This window comes from Pipistrellus kuhlii, unplaced genomic scaffold (assembly GCF_014108245.1).
Source record: "Pipistrellus kuhlii isolate mPipKuh1 unplaced genomic scaffold, mPipKuh1.p scaffold_m20_p_3, whole genome shotgun sequence".
Classification (NCBI taxonomy): domain Eukaryota; kingdom Metazoa; phylum Chordata; class Mammalia; order Chiroptera; family Vespertilionidae; genus Pipistrellus; species Pipistrellus kuhlii.
In genome coordinates, this window is record NW_023425529.1 from 45,424,527 (window position 1) to 45,438,775 (window position 14,249).

General features: G+C 40.7%; 1 protein-coding gene across 9 annotated transcripts in view; it reads right to left on the bottom strand.

The window, feature by feature from the left end:
• The window catches only part of LOC118728519 (cyclic AMP-dependent transcription factor ATF-7), a 112,849-nt gene that overhangs the window by 21,999 nt on the left and 76,601 nt on the right, over positions 1 to 14,249 (bottom strand). For 5 of the 9 annotated variants that reach the window (XR_004990919.2, XM_036455054.2, XM_036455063.2 and 2 more), the window contains 4 exons: positions 12,002 to 12,098; positions 6,888 to 7,006; positions 2,546 to 2,686; positions 256 to 413 (listed from right to left, as the gene is read on the bottom strand). Coding sequence is in view for 8 of the 9 variants with exons in the window: in XM_036455054.2 (XP_036310947.1) it covers positions 256 to 413; positions 2,546 to 2,686; positions 6,888 to 7,006; positions 12,002 to 12,098 (515 nt within the window). In the remaining variant the exon portion in view is untranslated. The remainder of the gene's footprint in view (positions 1 to 255; positions 414 to 2,545; positions 2,687 to 6,887; positions 7,007 to 12,001; positions 12,099 to 14,249) is intronic. The other 4 variants (XM_036455060.2, XM_036455061.2, XM_036455058.2 and 1 more) reach the window with 3 other exon arrangements.

Here is a 14,249-nt window from a genome sequence, read left to right on the forward strand (position 1 = left end):
ACCTTGGTTGTGGGCACATCCCCAGTGGGGTGTGTGCAGGAGGCAGCTGATCGATGTCTCTCTCTCATCGATGTTTCTAACTCTCTATCCCTCTCCATTCCTCTCTGTAAAAAAATCAATAAGATATACTTTTAAAAAAGAGACAATCATAGTAACTCATTTTCTTTGAGTATTCAAACAGTCCCTGTTTTATCAAATAATTCTACAAAGCAGAAAAAAATTCAGACTTATAATTTCTCTCTGCTCTTTACTTACCCCAGCTGCCTGTTGGATGGTGGAGCCTGTGTGATGACAGAGGTTGGGGAGGGAAGGGTTGGGTGAAGTGGATCATAGCCCAAGTGGAGAGGCAGGGAGCCAGGGCGTACAATGGTAGGCGTTGGGGTAGATATCACAACAGACTTTGGGGCAATTTCCTGGGGGAGAAGAGACCAACAGATCACAAAGAGCTTTAAGGGGCTGTTTATAGAGAAATATGTAGCTGGTAAAATCTAGCACAAATTTATTGGAAAGAGCACAGAGCAAGTCATGTTGCTCTAGGGTCACAGACCATACTCACTCACACATTCAGTAAAAATGCTGAGTTAAGACCTTTTGGCTATTCCCCTTTCATCAGGGATGATGCCCATATGAATGAGATAACAGTTGAAAAATCACGTGAAATCTCTGTAGAAGCATTGTAGTATCATATAAATTCTAAAAATTGTTATACTTTTTCACAGTTTAGATAATGTCATTCTAAACTTGATACTGTCATTCTAAACTTTGTGTCCTTTGTTCTCTAACAGGAAATGGAAGGTACAGGTATAAGACTGGTGATAAGGCAACCCAATATCTTCTTTAAAAAAGGGCTATGGCCAAAGCCGGTTTGGTTGAGTGGATAGAGCTTTGGTCTGTGGACTGAAGGGTCCCAGGTTAGATTCCACTTAAGGAACATTGGTTGCGGGCACATCCTCGGTAGGGGGTGTGCGGGAGGCAGCTGGTCGATGTTTCTCTTTCATCGATGTTTTTAGCTCTCTATCCCTCTCCCTTCCTCTCTGTAAAAAATCAATAAAATATATATATATATTTTAAAAAAACGGCTATGGAAGTTTAAATAATGATCAGATTGTAATAAAACAAATGCTTCCCTCTGTTAGAATCTTAAGTTACCACACTGGCCATGAAAACATCTCCAGACAGCATCTAGGACCTGGTTGCTGATGAAAAGGAGAGAGAGGGGAAGGCTGCAATTTTTTTTGGTAGGGGTGGGGGAGTTGAGGTGGGGGAAGTGGTGGTGTAATGTTTATGGAGGGAATGGTTTTAGAAGTTATCAAACCAAATTTGGAGGGAAGTAAAATGATCTATAGATGCACTATTCAAAGTGGATATTAAAATTAATAACTGCTGGTAAAACAGTAGAGATTGGAAGGAGACATGAGGGGGCTTCTGAGGTTTTGATGATACCTGGGCACTAGTTATAAAGTCTATAAATTTAGTGAAAATTCAGTGAGTTGTATACTTACAATTTATGTACTTTTCTGTACATGTACTATATTTCAATAAATGTATAAAAAATACTTCTTAGCCAAAACCAAATTGGCTCAGTAGACAGAATGTCAGCCTGTGGACTGAAAGGTCCCAGGTTCAATTCCGGTCAAGGGCATGTACCTTGGCTGCAGGCACAACCCCAATAGGGGGTGTGCAAGAGGCAGCTGATCAATGTTTCTCTCTCATCGATGTTTCTAACTATCTCTCTCCCTTCCTTTCTGTAAAAAATCAATAAAATATATTTAAAAAATACTTCTTAAAATATTTTCTTAAAAATTTTTTCAGAATCCTAGCAGATATTAAGTCTCTAGAAGACTTACCTCCGGGAAAAATTTTTAAAAAACCTTTTAATGTCCAGTTTATAAACTGACTTTCTCTTTCACTTATTAATTAAAGTACTACATAGATACAGTAATGTGCATTGACTAACATAGAACTAAATGACTTTTTACATAGTATGTGAAATCAAGACAGCCCATTTCTAGCAACACGGAAGGTTCTCATGTATACCTTTCCTCACAAGAGGTTAAACATTATTCTGAATTCTATCACCATAAAATAATTTTGCATTTTCTTGAACCTGATGTCAATAAAATTACATAGTATGTACTTCTGCGTATGAATTTTGTTGTTGTTATTCAATATAATTTATGAAATTCATCATTATTGTGTATATCATTAGCTTATTCTTTTTTAATGCCATGTATTATTCCATTTTATAAATATACTATACTTGGTTAATTTTCTTGTTGATGGACTACTTCTAGCTTTTTTATTATCATCAATAAAACTGTTGTGAACATTCTCATACACTTCCTTGGGTGGACATACACACTAATTTCTACATGGACTTAGAAGTAGAACTGCTGGGTCATGGAGTAGATGTACTTTATATAAATCTTCTGAACAAATAACATTTATTTGAATATATTCCATCTTCTGTATCATACACTATACAGCTAATGAAGCAAAATGGAATCTATTAACATGTGGGGTGACTTCTGATAGAGACTTTTACCTTGTCCTTGAGCACCGGGGAGCAGGGGCTAGAGGCAGGGCTGTCAGGCGGGGATGAGTCTACCTCCACTGGCCCCTCTTCTTTGATTTTAACGTCTGGTGTGGAAGGCAGAGACATGTCAAGGGGCCCTGCAGCAGCCTGCTGAGAGAGAGAAATGAGCATAGTTTAACCTCAAGATTCCCTTCAAGTTGAATCTATATCTTCCCAATTAAAAGATGAGGGAATAGCCAAAACCAGTTTGGCTCAGTGGTAGAGCGTCGGTCTGCGGACTGAAAGGTCCCGGGTTCGATTCCAGTCAAGGGCATGTACGTTGGTTGCGGGCACATCCCCAGTGGGGGGTGTGCAGGAGGCGGCTGGTCGATGTTTCTCTCTCATCGACGTTTCTGGCTCTCTATCTCTCTCTCTTCCTCTCTGTAAAAAAATCAATAAAATATATTAAAAAAAAAAAAAAAAAAAGACAAGGGAATAAACTTCTAAGAAGTTTAGTCCTTGATCAAAGTGCCAAACTGCAAGTCAAAGAAATGTAAAGTCAAGGTTTATGTACAACTTCGGCCAAATCCTTTCAACTTCTCAGAGCTTCTGCTTCCCTATCTATAAAATGGAAATAACACCTGCTTCACCATGGGTGAATACTTAGAAAGATTCTGAAAGGGGAAAAATACTCACAATGCTTATAAAGACCCCGAAAGGAAAAAAAAAAAGGAGAAAAAAAAAAGATGTGATTTAAATCCAAGTATTATATTATTTTTCAGGAAAGTAAAATAATTCCTGAATCCAGTGCCTATCTTTTCCTAACCAGCTCAATTGGCCACTGGAGAATTGTGAACACTTTTTCTGCCAACCAGATGATAAATTATCCAATTATCAAAAGCAAATAAAGACAAATTGATGATTAAGGTACCGAAAACAACATAAGAAAGACCTTTTCTAGGATATGCCCCATGTTTAATGGTGATATCACCCCCAAATCTGGAGCTAGAAGCTAAAAGTTAGGAAGACAGGGCTTCAGGGTAACAGAAAGGAAAAGCTGATCACTTGATCCATGAAAGAAATGGGAAGTTGGTCCTAGGAGTAGGACTGGAGAAAACCAGAAAGAAAAGAGAGTACATTCCTAGCATTGGTGCCACCCACCTTACACAACCGTGGAGCCATAGGGGTTTTGCAGGAAAAAGAACAATCCAAGATGATGGCCCTGACACTGACAGGGGCATGAACTGATGGCACTGCAGTTCAGTTCTATGACTACGTCGGTCCTTTGTTCGAGTCTTCCTAAATCCTACAATTCTAGGTGAAAGAGGAGTTTGTTTCTAACTCTTTCCTTGCTACCTTAATCCCTAAAAATGTTCTTGGTAGTTGAGCAAATTGAAGTTAGTCTGATGTCTACCACAGTAGAGAAGGTGGTAATGGTTCTTTTTCTCCAGTATGATGGAGGTTAGCAATAGCAAAGATGGTTTCACTTCTGCCCTAATTTTTTCTACATTTCTAGGATATCAGGCTCAACTGATCTAATCCTGGGATCCCTGAAACCAGGTGGTGGGAGGAGAGGCCTCTCAACCACAGGTTTAAAGTCCCTCTGGGGCATCTCCCAGAAAAGCTGTGATTCAGGAAAGCTGTGGGCTCATCAAACTCCCCTGGAGATAACCTTACATTGAACCTGTGCTTCTCATCAAGGTGAGGGGAAGACAGGTAGGAGGAGATGCCAAGAGATACTCAATGAGGAAAGCCTCACCAACTCTGAGAGGCTTCTCAGAAGTGTCAACAGAGCAAAAATGGCCTCGGAGAAGACCTTACATTTTTCATGAGAGGCTAATTTTCTTGAATTTGCCTATAATGAGTTTGGTTTAAAATCCCTCACATTCTAGTGGGAACAATTTGACGTATTTCCCCCCCTTTCCTCCCTCCCTTACTTTCTTTTTTGTAATTCAGCTTGATCAATTGACTGATTTCTTTATTTTGGGGGAGGGAGAAATTATACCACCTATGATGAAACATCTGAAAAATGGGAGACTGCCCTGCCAGTGTGGCTCAGTTGGTTGAGCATCTTCCCATCCACCACAAGGTTGCAGGTTCAATTCCTGATCAGAGTCCATGCCCAGGTTGTGGGGTCGATCTCCAGTAGAAGGCATGTAGGAGTCAGCCAACCAATGTTTCTATCTCTCTCTCCCTCTTCCTTCCTCTAAAATCGACAAAAACATATTTTTTTTATAAAAAGAGAGACTTGTGTCTCCAAAGAAAAAGAAAGAGGTTAGTTCTGCCTTTTGAAAATAGAACTACAAATACACACCACTGAATTGCCCTGCCTTCTTTTAGTTTGAGTGAGGCAGCATAAAAAGAAACTTATAGAAAGCTATGGAATTTGTAAAGACTTTATCTCGTATTCTTACAATTTAAGCTAAATGGAAAAATCATGTACAATCCCTTTCAGAAGGAAACAGCTTTCCTGGACATTTTCTTTTCTTATATTCTGGTTCTGCTATATTCTGATGGGATTTCATGTCTTACTGTGTCATGCAATTCTGGAGCATACATGTGGTTGATGTGTACATGTTCTGAGATCATATACTGGAATTTTTCTGAATTATTATGGAACACATACTTGATTTTAAAGTGACCAATAACCCAGAATTTCAATTCTAAAGTAGAATGAATTTTGACCTTTTCAGTTTCCTTTTCCCTAAAATCCCTTGTACCATGGGAATTATTTTTATTTGACTCAGCTTCTTAAACTATTTCCTCTGATCTTCCAAACAGAAAGATTCTCTATAGATTTGGAATATAAAGTCTAAAATCAGAACAACAGCAACTGAGGATGCAAAGGCATTCCAGCATTTTAATCCTTTCCACAGTATCTACACGGAGTGACCTACATATAATTCAATGCACTCAGTGACAGCTTCCACCTGCTGGCCATACTTCTACCTTTGAGCCATAAAAATAAATTTAACCCTTCTTTTACATGAAAACTCTTCAAATATTTCAGACTGAACTTTTGTTCATATTAAGTCTTCTCTTTCCAAGAAAAACTTTTCTTTTTCTATAAATATTCCTAAAGTGACATAATTTCTAGTTCTTTCACCAGTCTAGATGATCTCCTTTGGAAAGCAGTAAGAACATCCCTCTTCAAGAAAACAGTTCACCAGAGGACTTGTGTGCATGCATATGGGCCTGGCCAGGGGCCATGGACAACGGTGGGAAAGAAGCGGGGGTGAGAGTTTATGTAGGGAGGGGTTTGGGATGGGATTCGGGGGATGAGGGCAATTATGTGATAGCATAATCAATAAAAAAAAGAAAAAAAAGAAAACAGTTCATTAGTGTTGTCCTGATAGCCAAGGTTGCAGGTTTGACCCACTAGTTAGTGCACATACAAAAATTAACCAATGAATATGTAAATAAGTGGAACGACAAATCGATGTCTCTCTCTTTCTCAAATCAATCAATACATAAAAAGGAAAACAGGCAGAACAGTCTTCACAAAGAGTTGCTGTGGTTTCCTGCTTCAACAGTGCTTGCATGGAACCAGTACTGTCCCCCATCCCAGCCAGCTGCCCAGATCCAGCTTTCCACTACCTCCTCACGCACCCTGGGATTGCCCCAAGGCCCCGCCACCACTGCTCCAATGCCACCCCTCCACCTCCTCAGCCACCCAGCCTGAGGATCGTGTCCACCTCACAGGCTTGCCAGAACTGCCACCTAGACTTGGAGGCCTCCATCGACTGCCAGATCCACCTGGAGCTCTATGCTTCCTACACTACCTGTCCATGTTCTCCTAGTTTGACTGTGATGATGTGGCCTTGAAGAACTTTGCCAAATATTTTCTTCACCAATCTCATGAGGAGAGGGAACATGCTGAGAAACTGATGAAGCTCCAGAACCAACTTAGGTGGCCGAATCGTCCTCCAGGGTATCAAGAAACCAGACCTTAGTGACTGGAAGTTTGGGCAGAACGCAATGGGGTGTGCATTACACTTGGAAAAAAGAGTGAATCAGTCACTACTGGAATTGCACAAACTTGCCACTGACAAAAAATGCCCTTCATTTGTTTGACTTCATTGAGACTCACTACCTGAATGAGCTGGTAAAATCCATCGAAGAACTGGGTAACCACATAACCAACCTTAGCAGGTTGGAGGCCCCTAAAACTGGCATGAAGACAGACTTGTGTTGATCCATCATGCGGACCCTGAAAGACCGGGGTGGCTGACTAGGATTAGTGGGTATTCTCTGTTTCTATAGAACCAAACCTGTAATTCTGCTTTAACCAATTAAGCAAATTATCCCAGGCACAATGAGAATAGCCTACATTTGAACACCACCGGTTTTTCAGTAAAATCCCGCCTCTCACCTTTTTCTCATCCTCATCTGAAGCTTTCTTGAATTCATGTTCAAAGGAGCTAGCTAGTTCATTGAAGAGCCCCACCTCCTCACAGTTCTTCAGGAATCTGGTTGGAGTAGGAGTTTGATCTGTAGACATGAAGAGAAAGAAAATTCAATTTTAGTTTTGACCTCAAATTAAACTTGGGAGTATGCAGAGAGCACATTTCATTCTATCTGGAGAGAGTCTCGTTGTTAGGGCAAATTTGCTTTTTGGATCTCTAGTTGGTGAAGGCTGGTGCTAGGCCACCAGAGGGTGTCTGTGCTGTGTTGCCTCAAGGCCAGCAGAGGGAAGACAGAACAATGTTTTGCTGTGTGACCATCCATGTAACCACCTTTCTCCCAGAGGCTGGTTTCACCTCCCTCACCCCCAAACCAAACCAAACCAAACCACCCACCCAGGTAGAGCTTGTGAAACCTTTAGATCTAAAAACTAAGTAAAGTTAAGTGACATTTTCTCTTTAAATATATTCCCTGCTAGGTCTGAAGTGAGCAGTTATAAGCAGATGAATGTTAAAATCTGAGGAGGAGAAGAAACTGAGGCTCAGGTGGTAGTTTGTTTGCTAACACTACCAAATGAGAAATGGTGCACTGCCTTTCAGTGATCACTGCAGTAAGGTCTGTTACCTTCTAAAGGCATTTCAGGCAAATCTAGGGGCTAGGGAACAACACAGCAAGATCATGAGCTAGAAAAGGAAACTGCAAACAATAGAACAGAAACCTGGGCCCAGAGTAAATTCCGGAAACCAGGATATTTGGATTTAGACTTGCCAGCCAAAATATCCTCTTAGGGGCTGCACAAATCTCACCTCAACACAGTGCCTCTTCTACCCTTGGGATGAAGAAGGCTCTCCGTAACCCATGGCAACATTTTAAGCAACCCGAATTTTATTTATTTATTTATTTATTTATTTATTTATTTATTTATAAATGTTTAAACCTGTTGTTTTTTTAAAATATATTTTTATTGATTTCAAAGAGGAAGGGAGAGGGAGAAATAGGAACATCAATGATGAGAAAATCATTGATTGGCTGCCTCTTGCATACTCCCTACTAGGGATCAAGCCTGCAATCCAGGCATGTGCCTTTGACCAGAATCAGTCTGCAGGCCAACGCTCTATTCACTGAGCCAAACCAGCTAGGGCCAAGCAGCATGAATTTTAGATTTGAACTTCTCTCTCCTCATTCTGTTTATCCAGTTTTTCTCTTAGGTCAGCTGAATCTTGTTCCCTGATCCTAACTCTTTTAAATATATTTTTATTGATTTTTTACAGAGAGGAAGGGAGAGAGATAGCTAGAAACGTCGATGAGAGAGAAACACTGACCAGCTGCCTCTTGCACACCCCCTACCGGGGTTGTGCCCACAACCAACGTACATGCCCCTGACCGGAATCGAACCTGGGATCTTTCAGTCCGCAGACCAATGCTCTATCACTGAGCCAAACTGGTTTCGGCCTGATCCTAACTCTTTTAGATAGTTTTCCTTGACATGATAGTTACCTCATGGATTCATCTCATACCCCAAAGCACTAGGTTGAATGACAGAAATAGAACAATGTTTAAATAATATTTCAAGGAGTGACACCTAGTATTAAAATTGCTCCTTCTAGCATGATCAATTGGGAATAATCCAGTGGGATTTTCCATGGAAACAACATAATTAAAATTTTTTTTAAACAAAACCTCTTCTGAATCAGAGTGTTTGGAAAAGTTACCACTACTTCCCAAAATAGTTTTAAAAGCTTCTCTGGCAGCTTTGGTTGGCCAACAATAAAGCCACTTTCCCTCCATCCCTGGGTGAGTAGAGGTAATATCATCCTTTATGCTTAGAGAGCACTTCAGTAAGGACACACAAAAAATTACCACTCAAGTGAACCAGGATGGGGCAGCTAAGGGCATGGCTATGCAGAAGAGGGCCTTTGGATCTCTGATCTGAGGCTCATACAAACTTCTTCCATTCCTGAACAATGTATAAGAAAACCCTTAACCTGCTCAGATGATTCTGAAGCAATCAACAAGTGTTTACTGAATACCTTTTATCTTTTGGTGCTACATGCATACATTTGTGTAGAAATCTGGGGGAGAAGAGAAATATGAATATAGGAGTTTTGCCCAAATATAAAACATGGCTCTTGCCCTAGAGAATAAGAATACTTTCTAGATGAGGAAATAAAACAATTATACATAGATAACATCATAGTATACAAAAGTCATGAGCAGTAGAAAAATAAACTTATTGCAGAAATTAAATGAAGATAAATTAATGACAAGTGGTTAGGAGGACTTGAGTTGGGTCTTACAAGAATGGCTTCAGGTGCTAAGGTGGGTGAAGGCATAGAGAGAGGCAGGGCATGGGCATTATGTATATTTGAGAAGAAAAAGGTATGTCTAGGTCAAAGGATAATTATGTTAGGTATATTAGTTGTATATAAAGTTGGGCAGGTACCATGGGGCTAGGTTACAGAAGGTCTGAAAATCCAAGTATGAATAGCCTTAAAGTAAGAGAAAATGGGAAAATGACAGATTTTGCGGGGAGGAGAAGAATTTAAGGAAGATTGGTTTTTTTAATTTATTGATTGATTTCAGAGAGGAAGGGAGAGATGGAAACATCAATGTGAGAGAGAATCATTGATTGGCTACCTCCTGCATGCCCTCTACTGGGGATCGAGCCTACAACTCAGGCATGTGCCCTTGACCAGAATCGAACCCGGGACCTTTCAGTCCGGAGGCCGATGCTCTATCCACTAAGCCAAACCAGCAAGGGCGGGAGATTGGCTTTTTAATAGAATGAAGATAGATTATATAATAGACTAGTCAAGGAGAGAGACCAGGTAGGAGACTATGGAGGAGAATTCAAGCACAATGAGGGTAGTGGCAGGAAGAACAGGATAGAACAGAAGAGAGAGAATCTGAAGAGAAAAATAAAACAACTCAAAATTTTGAGAATATCATCACTGAATAACAAAGGAAAAGAAGTTGGTTTAGAGGACAGAGATAAATTTGGTCATCGACATGAAGATTTGTATGACAGAAAGCCAGCCAAGCTAAGTGTTCAATTAGGGGTTGGAATACATGTGAGACACCAAGTCATAATTTACAGATATGAGAATTAGCAGCCTAGATAGAATAGCTGAAGTTATGTGCAATGGGATGAGCATTCCAGAACAGCATGTAAAAAATAACAGAAATCACTTTCTCTCCTGGGGACTTCCTGTATCACTTTCTCACCACTCCTGGAGACTCAGCATAGGCCTTTACACCATTTCAATAACCTCTCCAACTTGATAATCTTGCCTCAAATTTACCTCTTTCATAAATTATCTATGACTAATTCCATTTAATATTAATTATCTTAGTATTTTTGTTTGTATTATTCTCTTTTAAAAAATATATTTTATTGATTTTACAGAGAGAAAGAGAGAGGGATAGAGTTAGAAACATCAGTGAGAGAGAATCATAAAAAAGCTGCCTCTTGCACAGCCTCACTGGGAATGTGCCCGCAACCAAGGTACATGCCCTTGACCGGAATCGAACCCGGGACCTTTCAGTCCGCAGGCCAACACTCTATCCACTGAGCCAAACCGGTTTCGGCTTTGTTTGTATTATTCACTTATATTAAACTACAAATACTAAAATTATTTTCATGAATATATGACCTGACTTAATAAATTTAAGTATGTTACCTGAATATGTTAAATCCTATAGTCACTCTTTTGTCTAAAACCTCCACTAGCTTCCTTCTTTTTTAAATTTACATTTTTATTTATTGATGAGAGAGAACATCAATTTGTTGTTCCACTTATGTATGCATTCATTGGTTGCTTCTTTTAAGTACCCTGACTGGGGATCAAACCCAAAACTTTGGCATATTGGGACAATGCTCTAACCAACTGTGCTATGCAGCCAGGGATCCCCTGAGCTTTCTTCTTCTTCTCTTTTTATTTTATTTTATATTTTATTGATTTTTTACAGAGAGGAAGAGAGAGAGATAGTGAGTTAGAAACATCGATGATACAGGAACATCGATCAGCTGCCTCCTGCACACTCCCCACTGGGTGTGTGCCCACAACCAAGGTACATGCCCTTGACCGGAATCAAACCCAGGACCCTTGAGTCCGCAGGCGGATGCTCTATCCATTGAGCCAAACCGGTTTCGGCTTCCCCTGAGCTTTCTTAAGGGTCATTAAAGATCTCTACTCATGTCCTTTTTCAGGAATTACAAGCTTCTAGCAAAGTAGATATTCAGTCAATATTTGCTTCATTAATAAGGAATTGGAGATCTGTAAGGGCAAATACCTTTCTTCATGTATAGAAGTATGGAGAGAGGGGTTAAATACTGATGCAAGCTTGCTTAACTCAGGCTAAATCAGAACCCCTCATGGTATTGAAAGAAAAAGCCCACTTTGGTTTGTATGTTTATCTAGCTGAAAATGGCACAACAGAACTGTTGCTACATGGTTTGAGAGACTTTGCTGAGAATGGTCCCTAGAGATGGCATATGTAAGCAAGACAAATTCTAAACAACCAGTGAGAGGTTCCAGGTCACCCAAATTGGCACAGAAAAGTCCCACTGACAAATGTCTTGTTTGAACTTTGGAAATGTGCCCTCAATGGTGTCTGGGTTCACAAGGGAAACTGAATTTATGAACTGACAATCTGCCTGCTTGGGGAAAACTGACACCCAGTGGATAAGAAGCAGCCAGACGAGGTCGGCTTCCCTGCTTTTGTTCTCCCCTTCATTATGGGTAGGGAGAAATGTCAAAGGCATCTTCTGTCTATAAATCTTCTAAAGTCTTAATAAAAAGAAGGCAAGGAGGAAACAGACTGAAAAAAAAAAAGCTAAGACAAAACCTCAACACACCTACCCTCAAAAACCGAAGAACCCAATCTTGTATTAAAAATAGAGAGTAGAGGGCACAATAGAAACTTGGGAGCTTTTAGTGTTCCTTTTTCCTGATTAAATGCAGATCACATAAGGGCTCTTAATGGGAGAAGGGGAGGGTAGCTCCCAGTACATCTGGTCCCTGGTATTAATCTTAACTGTCGGGCGATATCAAGGCATGTGGCTTCTGGGGTAGCAAATACCTGCAATGATGACTGAGTCAGTTCGGGCTGGGCCAAATTTCAATGTCATCTCATGCTTGTGTTTATGAACTGCCAGGTGGTCCTCGTTTGTAAATCTCTGAAACGAAACAGAAATGGAGATGTGTAAAAACAACAACAACAACAACAACACTTCAGTGCCTGTTTAAAATGTCCTACCAAACATCCTATGATAAGGTTAGTTGCTGGAAAGAGGGATTGAACAGGGACTGGAAAGGAGGCAAAAATTGGAAGTGAGGGGAAAGGAGAGGTGATAGATTTAAAAAGAGAAAATGGGGAGGAGAAAAAGAGGCACTATAAAGCTGGGAGGAGAGAGGAAGGGGCAGAGTGTAGCACCAACTGCTCTGTAATATTAGGTCCAAATGAGAGAAATGGACAGACTGTTGCTGAAGTGGGATCCAGGCAGGAGGCTTCAAATGGGGGGGAGAGGGAGGGGACAAAAACATTAAGGCAAACTTATAGTGAACAAGGGGGAAATAATTTTTAATAATAATAATAAAGAGAGAAGGGAAAGGCTGGGCACTCATTGGTCACCACAAAAATAGGAAATTCAGAAGTAAGCTCTCCATGGTGGGGCTGAAATGGACTATTTATGAGGGGGTAACAGGGAGATAAATTATGCAGGATTAGGAGAACAATTTAACTTCCTGGCCCCACAATGCTGCAGCAGGAGCCTGCCCAGCTATTTGGCTCAGGGTTTTAATGAGTCAGGATGGAGCCGTAGAGGACAGAGACCCAATGGCCAGCAGTAATGGCACACACCAGCCCCATTGGCCAAATGCTGTCTCCCCTCACTGGGCAGCCCGCCTGGGCTCCGCGAGCCATAAAGGGGCCAGAGCTGTGCTGCTGGCTATGGAGTGGCAGAATAAAAACGCAAGCAGAATTTGTTTTTTTTTGTTAGGGTAGGGAGAAGCCAGTAGGCATGATAAGGGGAAGGGAAAAGAAGATGGTATAGAGATTTTATTTATTTAGGGATTTGGGTGAAAGGACAATGAAAAGGTGAGGCTAGGTCTGCCTCAGTTTATGACTAAATAAGACAGGGTTACTGAACAATAATTTATGCTCGGACCTGCTCTTTAAAAGGGGGAGGTGAAGAGAACAGATGAACAGCAGTAATTCAAAAGAGTGATATCCTCAACATTCCTTTTGAGGCTGGCTGGCCACATTCCCTCATTAAAACACACCTACAACACATAACAGCGTGGACGCTGCAGCTTCTTACAGTTCCTTCACCAGCTAGGCTCTGAAACACACTCCTTTTGTCTCTAAAAAAAACAAACCTGATTGGTTAGTTCCCTCTTTTTACTCGCTTCATTAAATATCTATTTCCCTCCAAACACTGTACCTTTAGTCCTCTTTTCCACAGCTCTTCTTCTTTAAATTGATTTTAAAGAGAGAGAGGAAAGGAGAACTACATAGAAAGAAATATCAATCTTTGTTGTTCCACTTATTTATGTATTCATTGGTTGATTCTTGTATGTTTCCTGACCAGGGATCAAACCTGCAATCTTGGCGTATCAGGATGATATTCTTAACCAACGGAGGTACCTGACCAGAGCCCCTACAGCTCTTCCTTTTTAAAAAAATATATTTTATTGATTTTGTACAGAGAGGAAGGGAGAGAGATAGAGAGTTAGAATCATCGATGAGAGAGAGTCATCGATCAGCTGCCTCTTGCACACCCCCTACTGGGGATATGCCCGCAACCAAGGTACATGCCCTTGACCGGAATTGAACCCGGAACCTTCCAGTCCCCAAGCCGACGCTCTATCCATTGAAACAAACCGGTTTCGGTCCTACAGCTCTTCTTGTTTGTAAACTAAACAGAGAGGAGTTAGCCTCATCCCAGCTACTATCAAGTCAAGTAAGCATCATTAAATTGTTTAAGTCCTTTATTTTACCTGAAAGTTGGCTTACCCCAAGTTTTCTCTGAGCCCCTATCACGACTAAAGCCAGCTTAAGACCTAAAATCCTTCTGTTATAGGTCAGGTGCACAGGCCTGAAGGACAAAGGGAAATTTCAATGAAAAGTATAAAGGCCCAGGTTGGTGTAGCTCAGTTGGTCGAGCATTGTCCCATGCACCAAGAGGTCACTGGTTTGATTCCCAGTCCGGGCATGTGCCTGGTTGCAGGCTCCATCCCCAGTAGGATGTGCAGGAGGCAGGCGATCAATGCTTCTCTTTAACATTGGTTTCTCTCTCTTAAAAAAAAAATTGTTTTTAATCACTAAA